Genomic DNA, 23,937 nt, shown 5'->3' with positions numbered 1-23,937 from the left:
CCAACTGTACGTCGATACGTGAAATTCTGGAGGGAACGTCGGACGGCGTGGCGTGTGGACGTAACGACGTGTGCTGATCTATGTTCTAGAACACGTGACATGAAAGGCGTGTTCTAAAAGCGACTCATGTAAACGCCTTAATCAGAATATCGTCTTATTCAGAATAAGGTCAGTACTTAGATTACTGCTGTCCGTGTAAACGTAGTCAGAGAGAGAGATGAACATGCGTGTGCATATGCAACCTCAACTGATCGCCTACATCCTACCTTAAAGGATGTCACACCTCTCGTGATGACGCGTTTTTCCCCTCGTTCTTTATCTCTCTCTCGCTCAGCTTTTTCAAACAACTGTTCCGCACCCATCGCGTTGTTGCTTCTTTTTTCCTCCAAATGTAGAAAAGCTAGTAATTAGTAGAGTTGATTAAAGCATAACTACTGAAGTCATTCGTACTAGCCGTTATTTTGACACAAACTCCATCCATCCATCCATCCATCCTCCACACTGCTTGTCCTACGCAGGGTCGCGGTGATGCTTGAGCATATCCTTGTTTGTTTATGTAACTTGTTTTGTAACGTATGTAACTGAGCCTCGAGTACTCATTTGCCCACCACGTGACTGCACTCGACTTACCTCAGAAGCGTCACGTCTGACCCTGGAATTGAGGAAAAACCACTAAAACTAAAGCAGACGTTAGCGATCACGAGTTTCCTTTCTCAAAACAGCGACCCAGACGGTCAGTGTTACAGATTCGACCGACCCGGGTCTCTATGCTAATACCGCTGTAAACCCTTTAAAGGTTTACACACACAGCGAGATAGAAGGAAAACACTCTGGGTGAACACGGTGAACTCGGGGGCAAAAATGTAACACGGTCTTTAAATAAACAGCGTTCTTTCTTAATAGCTTCCTTTTCGCTAATCACGGTTTATAAATGCGCTGCCCGAGTTTTCGTTTCCGCTCGCCATTCTGGCACGGACCTCTCGTGTGGGCGGGACTTCACGGCGATTTACTGTCATCGGCTTGTGAAGAGGTAAGTCATTTGCACCACAGACCAAGTACAAAGACTATAACTATACAAAGAAGCGCATCCGGAACGCTCTCCAAATTTCACCACGCTGAAGTCTCTACTTCCTGGTCAGGGAGAGCTGTCGATCCAAATCTCGCTAGCCGACGAGTGTAAGTTGCTGTTAAGCCCCGCCCACACGAGAGGTTTGTGCCAGAACTTGCGGAGCGCGAATGAAAACTCTCGACGGCACCGTGCGTGGCAGCGATCGGTAAGCCATCTTGCGCACGGACCTGTAAAGGCGTGCGAGAGGTTGCTTGTCGAGTGTTTTAAGCTCATTTGCATATTACACACGATGACGGTGACCTGACGGGAGGCACGTTTGACATTTGAAGCGTGGTTAAAATGGCGTCGGGATACGCAGGGTCGCCGGCTAGACAGGGGGCTAAAAAAAAATTTTTTTAAAGAGAGAGAGAACAGAAGTTACGATTCCCTTACCAGTTTAATTGCCACGTATTCGTTGGTGTAGAGGTTCTTGCCGAGCCGCAGCTCTCCGAAATTCCCGCAGCCAATCTTCTTCCCCACGCGGAAGTTGGGTCCGACCATTAGGACGCCAGAGTTCCCGCCCGTGCCCCGGCTACCGTGCCCAGGCCTCCCCCCGCCTGGTTTGGACATCCTCCTTCCCTCGTCGGCGTCTGCCCTCCCACCTCTCTTATCAAAATCCATAAGCTTGTGGTACCCTGGCCTCTCCACGGTTACTCGCCGGCCATGCAAAGCAGAGAGGCGTCAAAACAAAGGCCGGGGGGGAAGGGGTGGGAGTGGGGTTATGAAGAGGGTGGGGTCAGAGATATAAATCTGTACACAAAATCAATCCAGAATGGCGTGCACGCGTCACGTTAATCCTTTACGGCTCCTCTTTTTGGGGTGTGGAGCACATTACTGCCTGACTGAGGCAGCTTGTGCTAGCATGCGCACGCATACATACACATTCACTCACACGCTCACATATACACGCACACACACACGCTTCCTGCTACTGAATCCGATCGGCCAGCGCTGAACGTCCACTTCGACTCCGCATGGCTTCCTCCCAGTCATTCGACGGAAAAAACCTTCTTCATGTCCACGTCCGACAGCGGCGGCGAAGATGATGGCGAGACGTCTCGAGCGATGAAGACGGACTCGTTCTCCACTAGATATCTGCAAGACATTAAACACACTCTTTAGAGGAGTAGGATTGGAGCAGGATCCGCACAGACGCATAAAAACCAGAGCGCAGAGCCACCTACTACGAAGTGATACAAAATATTTAATCCGCAGACGTTACATAAACCTGATGGATAAATAAATCACCTCCGCTCGGACGCTAATCCAGCGGAGTGCTCAGGCCAGCCAGAGGAAGATATTAGGGTCGCTGATTAATACTCGCCGGAGAAAACACGCCCAACAGATTGGTAATGTTTACAAGAGAATAAAAGAGTGAAGTGAGCGAGCGCACCGTCGTGGAGGAAGAAAAAAAAAAAAAAACACGAGACGTCTAAGGGTCGGAAGCGTTTATGAGTCCGGGACGACGCGAACCGAAAACCATGTGCACAGCGGTCATGGGATTTTACAGCGTGGAACTGAAGGGTCGCAAATTACAAGCCAAGCTACGCTCGTATCGGGTTCAACAACCTGAGAGGGTCAGGGGTTCGCACAGATTTAACAAAAATAAGATCTACGGGTTATTTCCTGACGTCCTGATGACAAAACCGTGACTGATTTGTAACCAACGACTCCTACGGGTCTGAATCGGTGAGAAATCACAAAGCGCAAACAAAAAACAAACAAACAAACTCACCTTTTTCATTCAATGGTTAGAAATAAAAACGTTTGGGGAAATAAAAAATAAACAAAGACCCAAGCTCGGAGAGTCGATGCTCAACAAATGACCAGATCATTTATTTACATACACACTGCCGGTCAAAAGTGTGTGGACACTCGACTGAAATGTTTCTCATGATCTTAAAAAACCTAATAATAATTAGGAAATAATAAAAATAAAGAATGAGTGTGTCTAAACTTTTGACCGGTAGCATAATATATAAACGATTCATTTAAAACATCAGATCCAGTGTTTATTTTCTCTTTCTTCTCATCAGTCCAAATCTCCAGAACATGCACTTCCACAGCTCTGTGATTTGGCTCAGTTTAGCAGCTCACATCTACTCAAACAAAAACAAACAAACAAACAAACAAACAAACAAAAAAGCGCTGCAACCCAAAGCAGACGTCATGTTCGATTCACATTCCCAAAAGTGAGTCGATTCAGAGTCGACTCACTTTCTTGCTGCGATCGAACCGTGCTAGAGTCACTAGGAACCAGAACCAGACCAGCTCACTCAGACGCTCTCGGACCGGTCGTTTTGGTCTGCACCGGAGCGCGTTCCTACCTCCGTAAAAAAGGTAAACGCACCGGGTTTCGATTCAAACTAACAACGTGTACACTGTAGCAGTAACCGGTGCATCGTAAGCGTCAGCTTTCCTCGCTCTGTGGCTAGCGCAAAGACCCCACACAACTCACAACAGGAAATTCACATATTAGTCAGTACTCATACAGTACACACCACACACACACCCCCTACCCAACCACCCCAGAGTCTCGAGAACACATAAATCTTCAAACGAGGAGTACTGCCGAACCTTTAATCAGGATTTATGTAATATTGATATTCTGATCCACCGAGTTACACCACACCGTTCAATTCTACATTCCCCACGGCATCGATGAATAATCGGCAGCTCTGACAGTAAGCTAAATATTTAATACCGGCGGTTTTGACTGGTTTGTAGTTAACGCACATCTCTACGTCCTCCAGCAGAACCACACACGATGCCTGAAGAAAAGAAGCGAAACAGGTAATGCAGGAACTCTCCAAACTCGCAACACGGCTTCCTAAGAAACGACCGCCAGCCGCCCGGGCTACGCCTCGTAACCTTATCAAAGAACAGCAAGCGCAAGGAAAAGTGCCGTCTCCTTCGAAAGTATTGGAACAGCAATGCCGATTCTTGTGTGCGTGCTGTACATTGAAGATATTTGGGTTCGAGATCAATCAGCTGACGGAGCTGAATTTTAGCTTCCGTTCCCTGACGGTGACATCTAGATGCATTAAACAGCTTAAAGCATGGCACCTTTCGGTAGAACATGCCCATTTTTCAAGGGAACAAAAGTATTGGAACATGCGACTAACAGGTGTTTCTTGTTGTCCAGGCGTGCCACGTTAGATTGACTGATTAAACAGTTAATAGCTCTGAACGTCTACTCTTGGTTTGAGCCCTGGGTTTAGCCTGTGAAAACGGCATTTGCTGTATAATCAAAATAATAATAGATGTTTAAAAAAAAAAATAAACCAACATGAAGAGCAGAGAGCTGTCTGTGGGAGAAGCTGTTTTGAAGCTGAGAAAAGAGGGGGAAAAAAATCGATCAGAATTTCATAAAGAAATACAGGGAAGAGCCACAAACGTTCTGGGACCAACATTAAGCTCTACCAAAAGTGATGGAAAGGTCAAAGTGTGGACACTGAAAGGATCGGCTCGTGATCCAAAATGTACAAGCTCGTCTATGAAACACAGTGGAGGTAGTGTCATGGCTTGGGGCTTGCATGGCTGCTTCTGGAACAGGCTCACTAATCCTTATTGATGACGGTCCTACGGCCCGATATAGAAGCGTGACCGTATCTAGATATGAAACGGTCACTGTAACTCGGCGATTAGAAGAAAGGAGAAACAAGAAGATCCGTCCGGAAAAAAACATGGCGGCAGAATGAAAGGAAAAACACTGAACTTTTCCTTCAATATAACCATCAGGAGCACTTTCACACCTATTAGGTATTTCGCCGAGTCTGAATCAGAGAGAAATTGACACTTCTGGCTCGTGTTCGTGAAACTCTTTCGTTCGTTGGTCAGATATAGGTTTTTGTCTGCGCAGAAGCCACTATAATTTTTTTTTTTTTTTTTTTTTTAAATCACATGAACAGGGAGATAGAGCTAAATAAATGGTTAGATAGCTCTAGAAATATCTAAGTGAAGTCAGTTTTGTCACACCCAGCAATTATTTTCTCTTTTTGTCTTCGTCTGAATCTTCAGAGCACGTGGCATTTCTGTAGCGCTACAGCTCTGACCTTTGGCTCAGTTTAGCAGCGACCGTGTAGGGAAAATAAAACACTACTACAGTGCGACCAAAACGCGTGGGGTTTGATTCACTTCCTGCAACTGATTCAGAGTCGGCTCGCTGCAATCGAGTTTGATCAGAAGCGTGTCCAGATCACCTCGCTCAGACACTCTCGGAAACGACTGCTCGTGTGACGAAAGAACCGCGCCGAGGGCGAAAACACACCAGGGTTCGATTCAAACGGACCGATAGTAATACCCGGCATGTAAATGGCCTGCACTTATTTAGCGATTTTTAAGCTTAGCGGTTCTACAAAGAACTTTACACTGTGTAAAGGCGAGGCTCTGGCTTGTCATCGGGAGCAACTTGGGGTTCAGTGTCTTGTCCAAGGACACTTCAGTATGTGGAGTCATGTGGGCCGGGAATCAAACCGCCAACCCCACGATTAGTGGACAACCCGCTCTACCACCTGAGCCACAATGTGTGGAGGCACTGCCAGGAAGGGGAGAGAGGAGAAAAAATAAAAATAAAAAAAATTTTAAAAAGCATTTGCTGTCTGCACTTAGTACTGTTTCTGGATTCAGTCTGTGGGCGGGGCTCAAAATCGTAGGTTTGCATTCGCATAGAAGAACTGAGTCCGAACCGTGGCTCGATTTGCAATTCCATGCAGTTTTTTTATTTTTTATTTTGTGGTTCTTCCCCATACTGTTGCTACAAAGTTGAAGCACACAATCGTATAGAATGTCTTTGTATGCTGCAGGATTACAATTTCCCTTCACTGGAACCTGTTCCAGCATGACAATGAGTTCCATGAAGACACGGTTTCCCAATGTTGGAGTGGAAGAACTCGAGAGACCTGACCTCAACCCCACTGAACACCTTTGGGAAGAACTGGAGCCTCCTCACCCAACGTGAGCGCCCGAGCTCAACCTCACCAACGCTCTTGTAGCTGAATGAGCACAAGTCCCCACAGCCACGCCCCAAAATCTAGTGGAAAGCCTTCCCAGAAGAGTGGAGCTTATTATAACAACAAAAAAGAGGAACGGGATGTTCAACAAGCACATACAGGACCGACAGTCAGGCGTCCGCGTACTGTCAGCTGTATATCAATAATATGAAAGTAGAACCGGAGTTCTACTGGACAAGTTGAACCAATCACGTTAACCGGTACGTGTCCGCCGTGAGTACGAACAGCTTCCAGACCTGACGGTTGATCGGGGATCAGATCTCTTCAGAACCTCTCACGGGCTCGGAAAACAGCGTTCATCAAACAGCCCGGAGTCTTTACTCTTAAAGCTTTATCCCAGTTCTAATCATGGCCCGGCAACGCAAAACATCCGAAAACAAATCCATGATTTTTGAAGTCTGTGTACAAACGTATGAAGCCAGGAGTCATCTCAAAGCGCCGTTCAAGCCGCCCCATTGTATTGACTAACGAGTCTAACCAGGAAGCAAAACAAACAAGTCAGCCAGGCAGGATTCATATTCACTATTATCAGTAAAGGAAGTCTGCCCGAATATCAATCAAAGCTTAAATGACAACATATAGAATATTATATATGTTTTTATTCACATTCCCATTTTATCTAAACAGAACCTGCATAGTCAGGAAAAGACGTCCGGTCAGACAAAACTGGACTCTCTGGCAAGCTGCCTAACAGGAAGCACAAACTCCCCAACTACAACTTACAGAACAAACAGCTTTTAAATGTCAAACACGAGGATTAAAGCAATCGATCGAGTTAAACAGAATGACAAGCTAGGAGTTATTTCATTAAATCCCCTGTAAAACCGGGCCGTAAAACAGCTTTACGAACCAGACCGATCAGATATCTCAGTTGTTTCGACAAAACACGCCTTACAACATTATGACGCTGGTAAATCTAAGTAGAAAACTTTTTTTTCCCCCTTTAATCTATTTCATCTTGCATTTGAGTCTGGATGATCCGTTTGTCCCTTCTTTATCTTCAATTTTTTTTTTTTTTTACTCCTTTCTTCTATATTCTGTAAAGAAGGTTTTGAAGGTGCTGTATAAATACATTTGACTCGAGATGAGTAGTTTAAACTGGATTAAAGAGATATAACTCTGTTTATTGTGACTGTTAAACATGCATTAGATGAATTGCATTATATAAAAAGATATCCCAAATACATACATACATACATACATACATACACATATACACATATATACATATATATATATATATATGCTTTTAGATCTCTTCACACTTCTAACAAGACAAGGTTTTAAATTGTGTTACTTACAAAGAATAAATCCTAGGGGGGTTTATTAACAAGATTTTTTTTTTTTTTTTTTTTTTTTGCAAGACAGCAAGTTAGCTTACATGCTATCCAACCTAGCAAGGAGCCTAGCAACCTGACTAACATTCCCAAACAATGTTTAGACCCGATATTAAGATCTCGAACACCCGATTTAAACCTGCAGAGGTATGAATGAGTGTTAATTGACTTGTATTAGAATTGACCCGAGAGCAGTTCTTACGGTTTCTATGTAATTAAACATCATCCCCAACCTCGAACACTACTAATATCAACAAATAATATTCACAGCTCAGCTTCTAGCTAGGAAGTGTGCACTTCTTTCAGGATTTAACAACGCTGCTGTTAAACCCACACGATAAAAACAGACGTTTTTAAATTAATTCGGTTATCTAAAGACGACCTGGGACTCCATTAACCAAGTTAGTGAGTGGGCTTGTCATTTTTTTTTTTTTTTTTTTTTAAGTTAGCGCTAGCTAGCCACTGCTAGCTGGACGAATTTTACAGAAATAAAATTTTTACCTCTTATGTCTTAAACATATTTGTGCGTCCTCGTGAATTAAATCTTAATCCTAATGTATCTGCGAAAAATAAAAACGAGTAAGCAATGACACCTGAAAACTTACTATTTAGCATGGTGGCTAATAATCCATTTCTTATATAGATAGCACTGGTAATAGCAGCTAAGCTCATATAGCTAGGTCGCTGGCAAATCCCGCCTGCTGTGCTGGGATTGGGTAGTGTTGTCGGCTGGCCGCAGTTAATTGGTTGAGAGTACATATTCCGAGTAGAACTAGCCAATCATAGAGAAGGAGGCGGGAGGAGAGGGAAGTTGGTTGGGGGTGTTTCGTTGCATCGTTAGTTTTTAGCCACTTAGCTAGCTAGCTAGCTAACATTTCGATTGAAGTATTTTTTCTTGTCATATTTTGACTAGTCGGTATAGGAAATGGATAGAATGAAGACGAGTTTACCTGAAGGGTCGAGTTTGGATGTCGCAAACCCATATATTCCCGCATTCATGGCTTTAAATGGTGTTTTATTTTTTTTAAATCCCCACAGAAGCTAAGCGCGGATTCGCTGGTGTCTCTTTAAGCCTGCTGAAGTCGGTGAACGCGAGGCGTCAGCAGAGTCACTCCCCAACACACTTTGAGACCAAACACATCCGGATTGGACAGAATACAGACTCCTGCTCTTACCAACATGTCTCTGTTACACACAGCCCAGAGAAATAAGAAATAACCGTGTCCTGTGGCATTAATTAAATAATATAAGCCATTACACCTCAGTGAGAGAACCTTAGGCTATTTGGCCAAATAGTGTCTGATACACATGAACACACATTCCCCTGCAGGTTGGGTTCAACCCAGTGCTTCAGGCAGAAATGTTCAGGAAGAACATTGTGTAATGTAACAAGAACATGATCAGAAGTTTAATTGCCACTTATCTACAGTGAGTCTGCACAAAAGTAAGCAGTTCTTTTCACGTTCTGGCGTTCGTTCGTCTTCGGTAAGAGCTTTATCCGTGTCGTGGTGGATCCCAAAGTCTATACTGGGAACACTGGGTGTGAGGTAGGAATACACCCTGGATGGGACGCCAGTCTATAACACTCCCATTCACCCCAGTCACCAATCCACCAACCAGTATGCTATTGGGAAGGAACCTGCAGGAAACCCACGTGGATGCGGGGGGAGAGAGAGAGAGAGAGAGAGAGAGAGAGAGAGAGAGAGAGAGAGAACATCTGAAACCCTGAACTCAGGATCAAACCAGGGATCGTTGAGTCCATGACTACACCAAAAACTCCTCCTCGAGAGTTCTTTAGGTGTTCAATGGTTCTACCTTTCAAAACGAGTTCTACTTGGAACCTGTTCTCTTATTCGGTTCTACTGTGTATAGACCCTTCAAAGGTTCTTGGAGTTGTACTGTTTCTAATTGTGTGTAGTACAAATAGACTACGTGACCAACCAACGACACTGATTTTTATTGACTGATTTATTTTTAAATTAAGTGTTCACTGGATAATTAAGAGTTCTTAGATCCCAAAAAAGGGCCAACTGATGACACTCACAGGGTTCCACCAACAACGAACCTTTAAAGCAGTGGTCACTAATCCTCTACCTTGAGCTCTACCTTCGTGCAGGTTTCATCTCCAACCAAAATCTAACACACCTGTTTTAGCCGATCGAGAACTTCGTAAGGCTTCTAATGATCTAATGATAGGATGGTCAGATGGGCACGATTATGGTTGGAGCTAAAGTCTTCAGGAAGGTAGATCTCCTGGACCAGGGTTGGTGACCACTGCTTTAAGGGTTCTACATTTAAGAAAAGCGTAATAGTGAAGAGTGGCACAGGGTTCCCATTGTGGGTGAAAGCACATTCATTCATTCATCTTCAATAACCACTTTATCCTGGTCAGGGTCGCAATGTCTGTCCTGGGAACACTGGACGTGAGGAATCCAGGGAACCCTGGATGTGATGCCAGTTCAACGCATGGTAACACACACACACACACATTCACACCTAGGGGCAATTTAACATCACCAATCCACCTGTTTTTGGGAGGGGGAGGAAACCAGAGAATAACCCCCTGGGGAGAACATGCAAAACACCACACAAACAGTAACCTCAGCTCAAGATTGAACCGCTGTCGTTGGAGCTGTGAGGCGGAAACAATACCTGCTACATACCTGCACTGCCCAGGCAAACAGCAGTGTTCACATATTCACCTATGTACCTCCTGTACATGTAGGGATTAAATAGCGTTCTCTTTAAAAACATCTCTGTTGTCGCGATAGATGCCATGAACTTTGTCTCAAATTGAAACCCTTGATCTTACATATTAAAGTATTAAAAAAAAATACACAGGATCCAGAGCATTCGGTGGCCAAAACACTTTTAGGTAGGTTTGAAAGATAGATAAGTGGTTTCGAAATGTAAACCCTAACCCTAAGTAAGGTAACCGCTTAACGTTAATACAGAAAAACTGTACGTATCTTTTCAGACACGCACAATCAACGCACAACGAACACAGGATACACAGCCACCGTTTTGCATATCCATAATTATCAGCAAGTATAAACCCAGCTTAAGTCCTATGTTGTGACATCACTATGAACCAGGGGTGTGGCTTATTGGATTGACAAGCTATTAAAATGCATCGAAAACTAAAACTAACGGGAGTGATGTATTCGTCTTCCAACATAAAATATAAAACGTTTGGCTTTGCAGAGAATGAGCACTCTGAATATTTTAAGCCATGGATTAACTTTGTTTTGCCGGATGCATCAGGCAAAAGAAATCTTCTTTCTAGAGTTTAGTGTCACACGAACATAATGAGTGCCTGCGTAAAAACCATGACTCATTGCCTCTACTGTGTGCTTTTTACTCGGCTACCGGCGAGCGAGCGCTCGAACTCAGAACCTCTTTTTATTCCTGACCCGCCCGTGATGATGATGTCATGGTGTCCAGAAGCCCGGTGACGCAGGAAGGGTTTGCATGTATTGCCACGCCCACCTCTATGTGCGTCACCACACAATAGAATTATCAGTCACTGGAGTCGCTCTATAGCATTGAAAATGAATTTATAAGGTATATAACGATCACCGCTTTATGTTGTCCAGGTTCGTTCAGACAAATATCCAAGGATTAGCACCTTTAGCAAACTTTATTTCGGCTACACAATCAGTCTGGTTATTACATTATCAGTAAACGCCCAGGCAAATGTTTAATCAAGTTGCACAAGTTTTGTAAGGGGCCAATACTTTCCAGAACAATCTTAAACCTACAGTGTTTTTTTTTTGTTGTTTTTTTTGCACCATGCAAAAATGAAGTGTGTATTGATTTTTAAAAAAAAGTGCTTTAAAAAAACTCCCACCACATTGTGAGCTCTCAGCAGATGTGTAAACACTCGAGTCAAGGGGCCGTTTACAAACACTACAGCCCTAATGTGAACTTTCTCTCGCGTTGCAGTACGACCCAGGAGCACCTGTTCTTCTCCTCGTGCTGATAACTGGCTCAACAAGGTTTGTTTTTTTGGGCGGTGCAGCTACAAGTCCAGACATGGACGCGCCATGGATTTAATGTGTAGCCCAAGGTTGTTACATTTACGCATCAGCATCGCGTCTGCCGTACTGCTGTGAGGCTGCATGAAGGGGAAGAAGGAAGCGGAGAAAGGCGGAGCAGTAGAGAGAAGGCTTGGACTCTTGTGCTGTTCTCCGAATGCAAACGGTTGGAGAGAAGACGGAGAACTCAGCCGACACGGAGTCTGGAAACGAGACGTCTCGTCCGTGGAAGTGCTGACACGACTAGCGCCGATGTCCGAAAGTCGTGTTTCTTGCTCGGTGCGTTTCTTTTCCTCTGAGAGCTCAGCTTTCTCTTGTTGGGTGCCTTCCGGGGCACGACGCTTCGGGAGAGGGGTGAATCGCTGTCCTTTGCGGAATTTTGCACGCCTGTTCTTGAACCACACCTGGAGAAAAGCATACCAAAAGCGTTTACATTGACACTTTTAGTCAAAGTCAGGTGTAATACTGCAACAGAATAGGTAGGAGCTTCGTGTTATGGGATTTACTCAAACAGTGCAGCTCTTTGCAACCTAATATGTGAACCTGATAAGCTTTAGGCCATTATAATTCCTGCTTAAAACGGTTGTTTATTTTATTATACAGCTGTGCTCAGAAATTTACACACCCCTTGCAGAACCTGCAAAATGTTAATAACTTAAAAAAAAAAGAAAAAAAAGATGGATCATTAAAATTGCATTTCGTTGTTTATTTACTGCTGCCCTGAAGAAGCTATTTTACATAACAGATGTCTACATATACTCCACAAGACACAATAATAACCGAATTTACACAAATGAACCAGTTCAAAAGTTTACACACCCATGATTCTTAATACCGTGTGGCGTTACCTGGACGATCGACGACATGATGTGTTTGTGTCTTGTGATAGTTGTTCATGAGTCTCTTGTTTGTCCTGAGCAGTTAAACTGCCCACATTATTTGCTTTTCCTCTGCATATTTGTGCAATTTCCAACAGCGGCTATATGATGCTGAGATCCATCTTTTCACACCGAGGACGACTGAGGGACTCGTATACGACTATTACAAAAGGTGCAAACAGTCACTGATGCTCAAGAAGGCAACACGATACATTTAGAGCTGGGGGGGGGGGGGGGGGGGGGGTGTAAACTTATGAACAGGATGATCGGTGTAAACTGTTACATCTGCATCACACCACATCATGTTGATTATTTTCATATAACAGCATGGCTCTTAGGGTTTTTTATCTTTCCTTATCTGGGAATCTTATAACCTGAGAGTTTATAACGATGTAGAATTATTCTTCTCCTTTTCCGTTTTGATGCTTTTTATTTTGTAGACATTAAATAAAAGCAGACTCCGTTCTATAGTTTAAAAAAAAAATACAATACTATTGTTTTGCTTGGTGTTCGTTAGCAGTCCAGTATATCGTATATATATGTTTTCAAGGATCGTGAGATAATATTTTTACCGTATCGCCCAGCGTTACTGAGAACATTCCGGTTTTTAAGAAAGGAGCTGTAAGAGTAAATCAACCTGAGTAAGCTTGAAGATAAAACGTGTTCTTGTCAGACTTTTGCAGTCTGCTCTAGACTCACAGGAATATTATAATCGCTGTGTATAATAATCGAACGTGTGCATCATGCAGTAAGGTCACAGCGTTGTGTACAGCGTTCTCACCTGAATGCGTGCTTCGGGGAGGTTGATGCAGACCGCCAGCCTCTCCCTCATGGCCACGTCAGGATACTGAGTTTGTTGGAAAGCTTTCTCCAGCGCCTGCAGCTGTGACACGCTGAAAGCAGTCCTGCATCTCCGCTGCTTCTGCTGACCCCCGTCGCGTGCCTCGAGGATCAGCTCTGACGAGTACACAGACACACCGATTACAACTCTCTTCAGGGGTTCTTTCTGAGCTTCCTTAAAGATGCGGTTTGTAATGTTTAGATGTTTAGAGCCCTCTGCTGCCTGTGAGGCAAACTGCGAGGTTTCGTTGCAATGAAAACATCATCCAGCATTGCCTTCTCTCTATGTATTCTTATTATTTATTTATTTGTTAATTTATTTAATTAGAGAAATAGGCAGCTAATAGTTCAGCTAAGTTCCAGCTGGAGGCGGGGCAAATTTTTCTGGGCCGGAAAACTGCAAACCGAAGCCTACATTTCAAAATAAATCAATAAATAAATCCATCGCATGATATTTACCGTGAATCATAATTGTTTAACGTATATTTAAAATTCTCTTACTAATAGATGCATAGAAAACAAATTGTGCTTGCAAATTTGGTTTCCAGGCATATCATTGAATTGAGTTTCTTTGCACGTCGAATTGCGTTTGAAAAACGAATAAAATAAAGAATATAAATAAATAATGTACAAAGATTCTTCATAAATATGTAGAACTAAAATGAAAAAGTCTCAAAACATCGGGTCAACTAAAAAAAAAATGTTTAAAAATGAATAAATAAAAAAGTTTGTATGTTTATTATATGTCATGGGACTAAAACACCTTCAAATTGATATCATTTAATTTTTTTTTTAGGAAACTTTATCCATTGCATGGTATTTTGTTGCGAATCACAGATGTTCATTGTATCTTTAAAATCTATGATCAATATATGTAAACAAACATTAAAAAAAAAAAATAGTTTGCCTCTATAATAAAGTTCTATACCAAGAAATAGAGGTTGGCATGAACCAAAGGGGGAAAAAAATCTAACATTTGGTTTAAAAAAAAACAACAAAAAAAAGCATTCCATAAGATAAATCCAAGAAAAATAATCATTATGATGTAAAGACGGGTATAAAGAAAGGTGCGCAAGTTATTACAGTAATGAAGGAACTTCTATATTACGCTGTTAGTCCTTTTCATATTGTCCTATGGGTGTACAAACTTTTGCACTCAACCGTAGCCACATCTGCGCTTCTACATTTCCATTATAGAAGTGTAAAATATCAAAGGAAGTCGTGCTGTTGTTTTTTGTTTACCCGCGAGTCTCTCGGCCACGGTGACTGTGTGAGTGTGAAGCTGGTACCGCTGAGCCATCTGCTGGTGGAGGTCCAGACACAGGGCGGGGTGAAGGGCGCAAAAATACGGGGAATTCATCACTCCTGACTGTTAACACATTCCAACATTACAAGTTCATCTCAAATGATCCACTCAGTGTAAAGAAGCGACAGATAAATCATTCATCAATTCAGTAAAAAAAAAAAAAAAATGCCCTAGAAATGACAAAGACCTGCGAGATGCTCCTGAGTTTGTTCATTTGCACCCAAAACACAACAAGAGCTACAAAAAAATACACGACTAACTAACTCACGGACGGCCTCAAACACAAGATGGGAAGAAAAAAAACCTCTTTTTTTTCGTCTTCTTCTTCTTGCAGTTCAGGGCGTGTACAGGGTGTGTTAAAATATTAAGGTAATAACATTACACTGACACGATCATGTGAAGAAATGACAAGATAATAACGAGATAATAACAAGATAAGTACTCTTGGTCTTAGTTAAAACGAGTATTCGTCTGATTAACAAGATATCGAGACATCATTACTACATAACATCTTGAAATAGCAAATTATTGAGTCAAAATAAAGATATTAGGTTGTAATAAAAATGTAACGTCTTCAAATAACGAGTTATTAAGTCAAAATCATGATTATAGCACCCCCCCCCCCCACACACACACACACACACACACAACTCACAGGTCAGAGACATTAAGTCCAAATAACAAGTTATTAAATCCAAATTTGAGTCCAAATAACAGTTGAAATAACAAGATAATCTCTTGAAATGAGTCATTAAGCCAAAATAAGGAGACATTAGAGCACACTGAAACAACGACTTAACATCTCGAAATAACGAGTCATTAAATCGAAACAAGATCTTACATTATAATAACAACGCACCTTGAAAGAGCGAGTTATTAAGTCAGGTACAATACGAAACAACGAACGATTACGTTACAACGAAAAGCTACCGAGTCGAAATAACGCCGGCGCACTTCGTCTTTATCCGCGGCTTGGGGTTCACGGCCGCCATATACGACACTGAAGATATAAAACGAATAACATTTACCTGGATAAGGAGTTAAAAAGGTTTTAAAATAATCTCAATAATCCTACACTGCTGTGTTGGTGTCTCTAGATCAACTCTGTAAAGCCCAAACGGCCGCCACACTATTTAAGACGCGGCGCTCTGTCCTCCCTCGGACATTAGCCAATAGAGGGAAAGGCATTAGGCCGGATTAGAGAGGATGAGGAGGGGGAGGAGGAAGAAGAAGGAGATTTGGAGGGCTTGGATTTCTTCATTTTTTTTTTCTCTTTTCTTGAAACTATTGAACTTGAGAGATTTAGGTAAAGGATCCGGTCTCCAAAAGCACTCCCCCTTTCTGGTCAAACAATTAAGACAATGTGCTGAGCTGACCTCTGGGGCTGGCGACGTTATAATAACATTAAAATGGCCTTTTGGACCGCTTTCTGTCTGCAGGCTTTTCTGCTGCTCTTCACCCCAGCGCGCTGTGTTCCTCAACCGTTTACTTTGCTAACAGGTTCCATAGTTTGTCTGAAGTGTTGTGAAAGAAATCCACTCGAAATCTCTCCGGATGTAAGCACACCAGATGTTTTCTGTCGTGAGAAAAACCCGATTGTCTTGGAAATTGTTTTTTGTGTGTGTGTGTGTGCATGCCGTTACACTCTTTAAAAAAATAAAAAAAGGTTTTCATTCGTAGGGTTCCTTCAGTTGTCCTTCCGGGAGGACCATTAAGGATTCTACGTATAAACTTTTTTTGGGGTCAGGTAGAAGTGTCTGCCTTTGAGAAAAGGTTCGAAGTGGAACCCTTTGTTTGAGCTAAGAACCTTTATTTAGCCAAAGAACCCTTGAAGGACCCTTGAAGTGAGTAAGTGTGTGGTATGAAACTCCAAATTATTCATTTTTTTAAAATTATTATTAGTATTTTAATTTTGATCTTTTTCAATACCTAAAACATGCCAAGCATTTAATATTGAGCAAATCTGTCTTCGTAGTTGGTGCGTTCTTCGTTAAGGGGTTCTTTAAGGGTTCTTATATTCCTAAATATTTCTATTTTGAAGTATTCCTGATGGAAAAACACTCCTTTCGAGGGTTTTACTTTATCTTTAGAAACTGAAAAACCCTTCATTCATTCATTCATTCCACAACATGAACGGTAACTATAATTGGATAAAAAGTACCATGTCATTTTTTAAGAAATAATAATAATAATTTAAAAAAAAACGAATTAATCGCTGGCCTAGGTATAAGGGGAATAAAACACTTCAGGGTGATAACAGTACCTCCGCTTCATCATACCACCGTGTTGTCGATTATTTTCCTACATCATCACACCCCGATGTATTTTATTCCTTACACACTGATGCGCGTCTCTGTTCCCACCTGTACAATGTGCCAGTTTCTAGCTAAGCACTTAAACCGGCTCAAACCAGATCATCTTCAGCACAGCTCCCGAGTCTTAAACATGTAAATTCCACTAAAACCTGATGAAACTGCACAGCTTAGGACACTGTTGTCTTTCCCACGGGTTTATGTGTGCGTGTGTGTGTGTGTGTGTGTGAGAGAGAGAGAGATGTGTGTGGGGGGGGGGGGGGGGGGGGGGTTTCCTCCCCCTTCACCCACCGCACAGAGAAGCCCATCAAACAGAACACACCCCGCATCCTTTTCCTTTCCAGTAACGGAATTCTAATCTGAATACCGGCTACTGTAGCGTGCAAAAGTTTGCACACCCTCACGGCAAAAGGCAAAGAAATTCATTCCGACACGAAGTTTATTTAGGTTTCACGAACGTTCGTTTTTCGTCACAAACGCATACTTGAACATGTTAATAATGAAAGAATTTTGTTGGTCTTATTTTACCCAAGGGGGACGCAAACTTTTGCACACAAGCGTGTGTGTTGTCCTACTGAATATTTCCTCTTGTATTATAGAGGTGTATATATATATAGTGTATTATAAAGTGTATTATAAAGTGTACGCTTTGCAAGTGTTTTCTTTTCCCTCACTTCTTATTTTCTTCTTTTTTTACTCTCATTAAATTTGAGATTTTTTTAAAATCTGTTCTTTTCTTCCTCTTCTTCTTTTCACCGATGGGGCCTGCAAACTTCAGTGTATGTCTCTTCACACTGAATTTTTTTTTGTTCAATCTTTAAAAAAAAAAAAAAAAAAATCCTTTATTCTTTCTCTTTATTCTTCCTTTATGACTTTTTTGTCTTCTTTTCGCTTCTTTTTTCTGTTTTAACGTGTTTTCTTTCTCCCCACTCATTTTTTCTTCTTCTCTTTTACTCCCTTTATCTTGGATGCTTTTCTTTAGTCTCGTTTTTCTTTTATTTCTCCCTGTCTTTCTTCTGTTCTTTTATTTTATTTGGATTTTTTTTTTTTTCTTCACCCGTGGGGGATGCAAACTTTTGCATTCATTGGATTTCCTTCTGTGCATTTTTTCTTTTTCCTTCTGCTTTTCTTTTTGCCTTTTCAGGTTTCATCTTCCTTCTCTTCTCCTCACTCCTTTTTTCACTCTTTTCATTTGTTTTCTTTTTTTCTCACCTATTTTTCTCCTCCTTTTTTATTGCCCTTACCTTGGACATTTTTCAGTTTTCTTTTCTCTGTCTGTTTTTTTTAACCATGGCATTTTGCACTCGGACGTACGTCTCTTTTTACTATATATTTTTTGTTTTGGGGTTTCTTCTTGCTTCTGTTTTAGTGTCTTACCCTCTTCTTTTCTCTTTTATCCTCACTTCTTTCTCTCAACTCTTTTTCCTTCTCTTTACCTCATACTCGTATTTTCTTCTCTCTCTTTTTTTCTTCTTCGCCCAAGAGACGTGTGCGAACCATCGACACATTATCTGATTTAATTGTAAACTGTTATCCAGAGTTTATCGTTATAAGGAAATAGATATATTTTGAGAGCTATTTTTCTGTTATTTTCACACGTGTATCCTGCTACCTGTTTCCACACCGTGTGATTTCTGTTTTTTTTTTTTTTTACTCCTCGTATTCATCCCCTGCTCTTTCTGTCCCTCTTCTCCTCTTTGCAGTGTTCTTGCCTGTCAGTGTCTGTTAGTGTCAGTGTAAAGTAAGTCATTTAGAAGAGCTCGGGTAGCACTCAGGCCCTGAACCCTGTTTAAAGCTCTCGGCTCAGAAGCCTTTGTCTCCTCGGCCTGTGGGATTAGCGCAGATTTGCTGCGAAGAAATAAAGCACTTATTTCAAACCACTTTCCCAATGAAACCTGGCCAAAGCTGTGTTGGCTTGGAGGATTAGAGTAGCACAAAGACGCTGCTTCTGTGGGACTCCCCTCCCTGAAAACCGCTGCTACTAACCGCCCCCCACCACGTCTCCACACATCTCCACACGTCTCCACAGTTCTCCACACATCTCCACACCATCTCCACACATCTCTACCCGTCTCCACAAATCTTCACCTGTCTCCACACGTCTCCACACCATCTCTAAACATCTCCATACCTCCACACCATCTCCACACGTCTCCACAAATCTTCACGTCTCCACACCTCCACCTGTCTCCACACCATCTCTACACATCTCCACAGTTCTCCATACCTCCACATCATCTCCACAGGTCTCCACACCATCTCTACACATCTCCACAATTCTCCATACCTCCACACCATCTCCACACGTCTCCACACCATCTCCACACATCTCTACCTGTCTCACAACATCTCTACACCATCTCCACGTCTCCACAGGTCTCCACACGTTTCCACACCATGTACACATCTCTACCTGTCTCCACAGGTCTCCACACCATCTCCACACATCTCTACCTGTCTCACAACATCTCCACCGGTCTCCACACATCTCCAGCCACCACCACACATTTCCATCCACCTCCATCCATCTCCACACATCTCCATTTGTCTCCACACATGTCCATCCATCTTCAGACATCTCCATTCGTCTCAACATGTCTCTACCCGTCCCCATCTATCTCCACAAGTCTCCATCCACCCACCTCTCCGACATCCTCTCTTCTTTTCTCATTTGCCTTCTCTCAGTTTATCACTCTCTTTCCATGTCCTCTCTCATCTTCTCTTCTCTCTGTCTTTTTTTTAACGTTCTACTATTATCTTTCGGACCTCTCGAGTTTCCTCTCCATTCTTTTCTACCGTCTTCTTTTCTCCTTCTACGCGTTCCCTTTTTTCAGACTTTCTTTTCTTGCTTTTTCTCAACTGTTCCTTCTTCTCTCTTTACCATGGACTCTTTTCCCTTGTATTATCTTTTCTCTAATGCCTCATCCTCTCGTCTTTTCTTCCCTTCCCTTCCCTTCTCCCACCTACTGTTTCCAGTTTTACCCTTGTACTTTCTCTTTTTGATGCTTTTCATCTCTTCCTTTCTTTTTAATCTGTCCAACACTTGACTTAATGATATACTTTTTTTATTATTATTATTATTATTCCTCCTCTCCTCGGTTTTTTCTCCTCTTTTCAACTATTTTCTTTTTCACCCTTTTCTGTTTTTTCTTCCTTCTATTATATTCTCTTTTCCCCTACTGTTGTTTCTCTTGCAGTCTCTATACCTTGTATTCCTTTCTGCCTTCTTGCGTCCTCTTTCCCCGCTCTCATCTCTTCCTCTTTCTCTTATTGTTTTCTGCGCTCCGTGCTTCTTGCGCTTTTATACTTTCTCTTTTCTTTTACTTTTTTACATCTCGCTTTTATTTGATGCTCTTTTTCTCCTTTCTAAGACGTACTTTTCCCCCCTCTTCTCTTCTCTTCCTCTCTAACATCCTGCTGTTGACAGATGGACCCTGGAGCTTTTACCTACTGCACTGAGCTTCTCCCTCCTGCCGCATGGTTCAGTTTTTCTCCAACCTACGCACCCTTTTCAAGCCGACCGCAGAAAGGAGGTGGCCGTTTACACCAAAACATCATACTAAAAGACATTGCTGTCCCGTTTAAACATCCTCCAGTTTATTTACATTCTCCTAACTGGATGTAGGCCTCTTAATTTCATTAGTGCAGAGTTTTAGGGCTTCATGGGTTTAAATCCCTCCTGCAGTTTAAAAGGCTTATAGGGGATCTCCACGTACACAGGCAGGGATTAAGCACTTTAAAGCAACGGGAAAGACCCGATGAGACTCATCACGGAGAGACGACGGCGTGGGGGGTGGACGCGTAACCTGAACAGACACGATCTTGTCACATATACTATATAACAAAATACGCTACAAAAAAAAAAAAAAACAAACTGCAAATAAATTAATAATTTAATTCCAAATAAATGATTATTTTTAATACAGGTACACATTTTGTAAGGTGCTACTTTTCCGCAAGGATAACGCTAATGCTAACATCCTGACAAATAATGCGATAAATAATAAACAAACAATGCTAACGATAGAAAGTCTGGTCAAATATACAAATTCCATCGATTATACTTTATTATATTCGTTATACTATTTATTAACTAAAGTTTTACTACACCACAAATGTTATCCGCTGCTCCATTTATCTTCTGTGTGTTAGCAAGAACCGAGCAGGAGTCGGCTAATTCTGATTCATGAATCAGATGTTCTTGTTCACATGGTGATCTTTTAGCTACATTGCAGATACTATAATAATAATAATAATAATAATAATAATAATAATAATAATAATAATGTTTAAAAGTTTAGGTTGCTAGCTAGTGAGCAGGATGTGAGCTAAGCAGGCAAAGCTGTTGTGATCTTTCAGCTATGCTAGGTTCTTGCTAACCTTGCTAAAAACTCTGGTGGGCTTTGCTAAATGATACAAATTCACTTTATAATACTTTATTATATTATATTCATTAACTAAAGCGTCGCTGTACCGCGAATGTTAACCTGCTGCTATATTTATCTGCTGGGTGTTAGCAAGAACCTAGCACAGCTCACAACAGCTTTACCTGCTTAGCTCACATCCAGCTCACTAGCTAGTAACCTATCCTTTTAAAAATATGATTAAAGTGTTTGCAAAGTAGCTAAAAGATCCCCGTGTGTACACGAACACGCGAGAGCTACACGCGCCAGAATTAGCCGACCCCTGCTAGTCCAACCTGTTTTTTGAGAACTGCGCAGTGTGTAAAATCCGTATGACTTTTTTTTCTGCGAAGCTGGTGAATTGTTTATCGACGAGGACCATCTGAACGGTTTTTAATATGCTTGGGATCGCTTATAAACTACAGAGAGGGACTTAGACGAGCGTCGAGTGAGGGTTTAAGATGTCCCCTATTGGTTTTTGTTTACCTCGCCTGTTTAACAGATGTTTGAGCCCGTAGCAGATCGAGCTCTCTTTTTATTCCTTTAATTACTCATCAATAGGTGAAATTTGTATTGACAAGTGGCTGTCAAGGGCTGAGCTTTGGAGCTGTCAGTTATCTGAGGAAGAGCTGCTTAACCGTGAGGCCCTCACACACGCACACCATCGATCCAGACGCTGCACAATTGAGCAGCTCTGGCACTTCTGGAGTGGAGCAGGGGGCTAAACACGGCTTCACCGGGGGGATCGATGGGGCTGGCTGGCCTTTGACCCGACATGGTGAGGGATCCAGACCAGCAGGACAGCAACAGCATCTGAGAGAGAGAGAGAGAGAGAGAGAGAATCAGAGATACTCTCAAAAGTAGGTCTGAAAGAGAGACTCAAATTAATTCAGCAAACACACACACACACACACACACTTTTGTCTCCTTTCATAAATGTTACTTACATACATGCCTAACAGAAAGCTTCACCGTATCGAGGGTAAAGTTTTTCCTTCAGTTCATACAGGATTTTACAGAGGGGTTTTTGTGTGTGCGTTTTTTTTTTTTTTTTTTTTTTTTAAATATTCAAAATACGCAACTGCAATTTATGGAGTTTTTTTTGTGGGTGTGTTGAATTGGTGAAACCAGTCACACAAAATAGTTCTGCGCGCTCTTTCGCAGTGACGTTTGTTGCGAAACGAGACCCTTTAGCTGTACTCGTCTTGAAAGAGCTCGGATCGAAGAGGGCTTCGGCCGGACGCGCGGCGTGACGCGTCTCGGCCCGAGTCCGCGGAAAATCCGAGGTCCTTCTCCTCCAGATATTGCGGCGTTTGCAGGATTTGGCGAAATGAAATCCTGGAGGGACTGAATAAACAGCGTCGCTTATTATTAGGCTTAGATTCGAACCTGTGTAAGTTGTCGCTATAGAAACGCTAAACGTAGCCTATTAGAACGGATGCATGAATATAAATCCGTGATTTGCAGCTGCACCGCTGCTGTTATTGATTAAAAAAAATGAATCAACACCTCCTGACCAACCGAGAATTCAACAGCGCTGGGGTATGATTTATATTACACGTTGGCGTACACTGAGTGCAGATTTGAGTACGGATCGCCGTGTGTCTCTCTCCGCTTGAGTGACAGATCTATATTGGAAATGATGTGTAATTAAAGTCAGGTTTGCACAAGGATTTTGGGGAACGGGGGGTGGGTAGAGTTAATGACTGACCCCAAGGTCTGACGAAGAGCACAGAGCTCTAGACCGCAGGCTCTAGAAGCATCCCTTTGCGAAAGTCATATTTATCAAATGCAGCGCAGGAAGTGGAAAAGCGAAAGCTGGTTTTACTGTTTAATCTGAGAAGCGAAAGCATATTACCATGATTGTCATCACACGGTGGATCAGTAGGTAAGAAGCACCACCCCCCCCCCCCCCCCCTCCCAGCAGCCAAAGGTGATCAGAGGATAAAGTGATCGAACTTGATGATGAAAACCTACTTAAGCCGCTCAGTCCCACATGTCCAAATCTCTAACTCGCTCTTTAAATGCCCAGGAGGAGCATTGTGTGTGTGTATTGATTGTGCTGTGGGAGCTTTTTAAATACCTGGTGTGTGTGTGTGTGCGTGTGCGTGCTGAAGGCCGCCGGATGACTCGGAGGGTAAACACAGAGGCCCACGGAGCAGGGGGACACAATGGCTTCCCCTCTCACGCCACTCGGTCTTTTATGCTTTCTGATAAGACAGCTGCTGAGTTAAAGGGGGATCCTGAGCCGGCATCTGCTGAAACTGGGACTGGAGGAACACACACACACACACACACACACACACACACACACACACACACACATATATAAAGGTGTATTTATGTGTACTCATGACAAGAAGGGCTGTAAGTGCAAAACATCTCAGAAAAACACAGTAGGCCTTAAATACACTCACGTTTAGTCAGATACAGTCAGTTTCTCAGTTCCAAAGTTATTCAGAGTGTACAGTTGTGTTTATAATCAGGCACTGACCATCTCCTCATGTCTCCATCCACCTCCATCCATCCATCTCCTCATGTCTCCATCCACCTCCATCCACCTCCATCCATCTCCTCATGTCTCCATCCACCTCCATCCATCTCCTCATATCTCCATCCACCTCCATCCATCTCCTCATGTCTCCATCCACCTCCATCCATCTCCTCATGTCTCCATCCACCCCATCCATCCATCTCCTCATGT

The 23,937-nt window shown here is 42.5% G+C and overlaps 2 protein-coding genes across 5 annotated transcripts in view; both read right to left on the bottom strand.

Moving 5' to 3' along the window:
- Nucleotides 1-8,647, bottom strand: part of csnk1g2b (casein kinase 1, gamma 2b) — a 34,117-nt gene extending 25,470 nt beyond the window's left edge. The window contains exons 1-2 of one of the 4 annotated variants that reach the window (XM_017466986.3): nucleotides 8,408-8,647; nucleotides 1,502-2,203 (exon numbers count right to left, since the gene is read on the bottom strand). In XM_017466986.3, the coding sequence (XP_017322475.1) occupies nucleotides 1,502-1,729 (228 nt within the window). In that variant the 5' untranslated portion in view covers nucleotides 1,730-2,203; nucleotides 8,408-8,647. The other 3 variants (XM_017466991.3, XM_017466987.3, XM_017466988.3) reach the window with 3 other exon arrangements.
- A 2,414-nt stretch (nucleotides 8,648-11,061) lies between these two features.
- Nucleotides 11,062-15,044, bottom strand: zgc:101100 (homeobox domain-containing protein). The gene is made up of 3 exons (XM_017466983.3): nucleotides 14,455-15,044; nucleotides 13,154-13,329; nucleotides 11,062-11,898 (listed from the first exon to the last, which is right to left on the bottom strand). The coding sequence occupies exons 1-3, from the start codon at nucleotides 14,570-14,572 to the stop codon at nucleotides 11,479-11,481; spliced, it is 714 nt and encodes a 237-aa protein (XP_017322472.1). The 5' UTR covers nucleotides 14,573-15,044; the 3' UTR covers nucleotides 11,062-11,478.
- Nucleotides 15,045-23,937: the final 8,893 nt, after the last annotated feature.

The sequence above is a fragment of the Ictalurus punctatus genome, chromosome 5 (assembly GCF_001660625.3).
Source record: "Ictalurus punctatus breed USDA103 chromosome 5, Coco_2.0, whole genome shotgun sequence".
Lineage (NCBI taxonomy): Eukaryota > Metazoa > Chordata > Actinopteri > Siluriformes > Ictaluridae > Ictalurus > Ictalurus punctatus.
Note: the sequence above shows the minus strand (reverse complement) of the source record. Positions and strands in the feature narration are given on the sequence as shown.

Bases quoted from the DNA above. Each gene is read 5' to 3' on its own strand.
- zgc:101100 (XM_017466983.3), bottom strand. From the start codon at position 14,572: ATGAATTCCCCGTATTTTTGCGCCCTTCACCCCGCCCTGTGTCTGGAC. The intron at 13,330-14,454 runs GTAAACAAAAAA...TGTACTCGTCAG, and splicing joins CGTGGCCGAGAGACTCGCGG to AGCTGATCCTCGAGGCACGC. The intron at 11,899-13,153 runs GTGAGAACGCTG...GCTTTTCTCCAG, and splicing joins TCCCCGAAGCACGCATTCAG to GTGTGGTTCAAGAACAGGCG.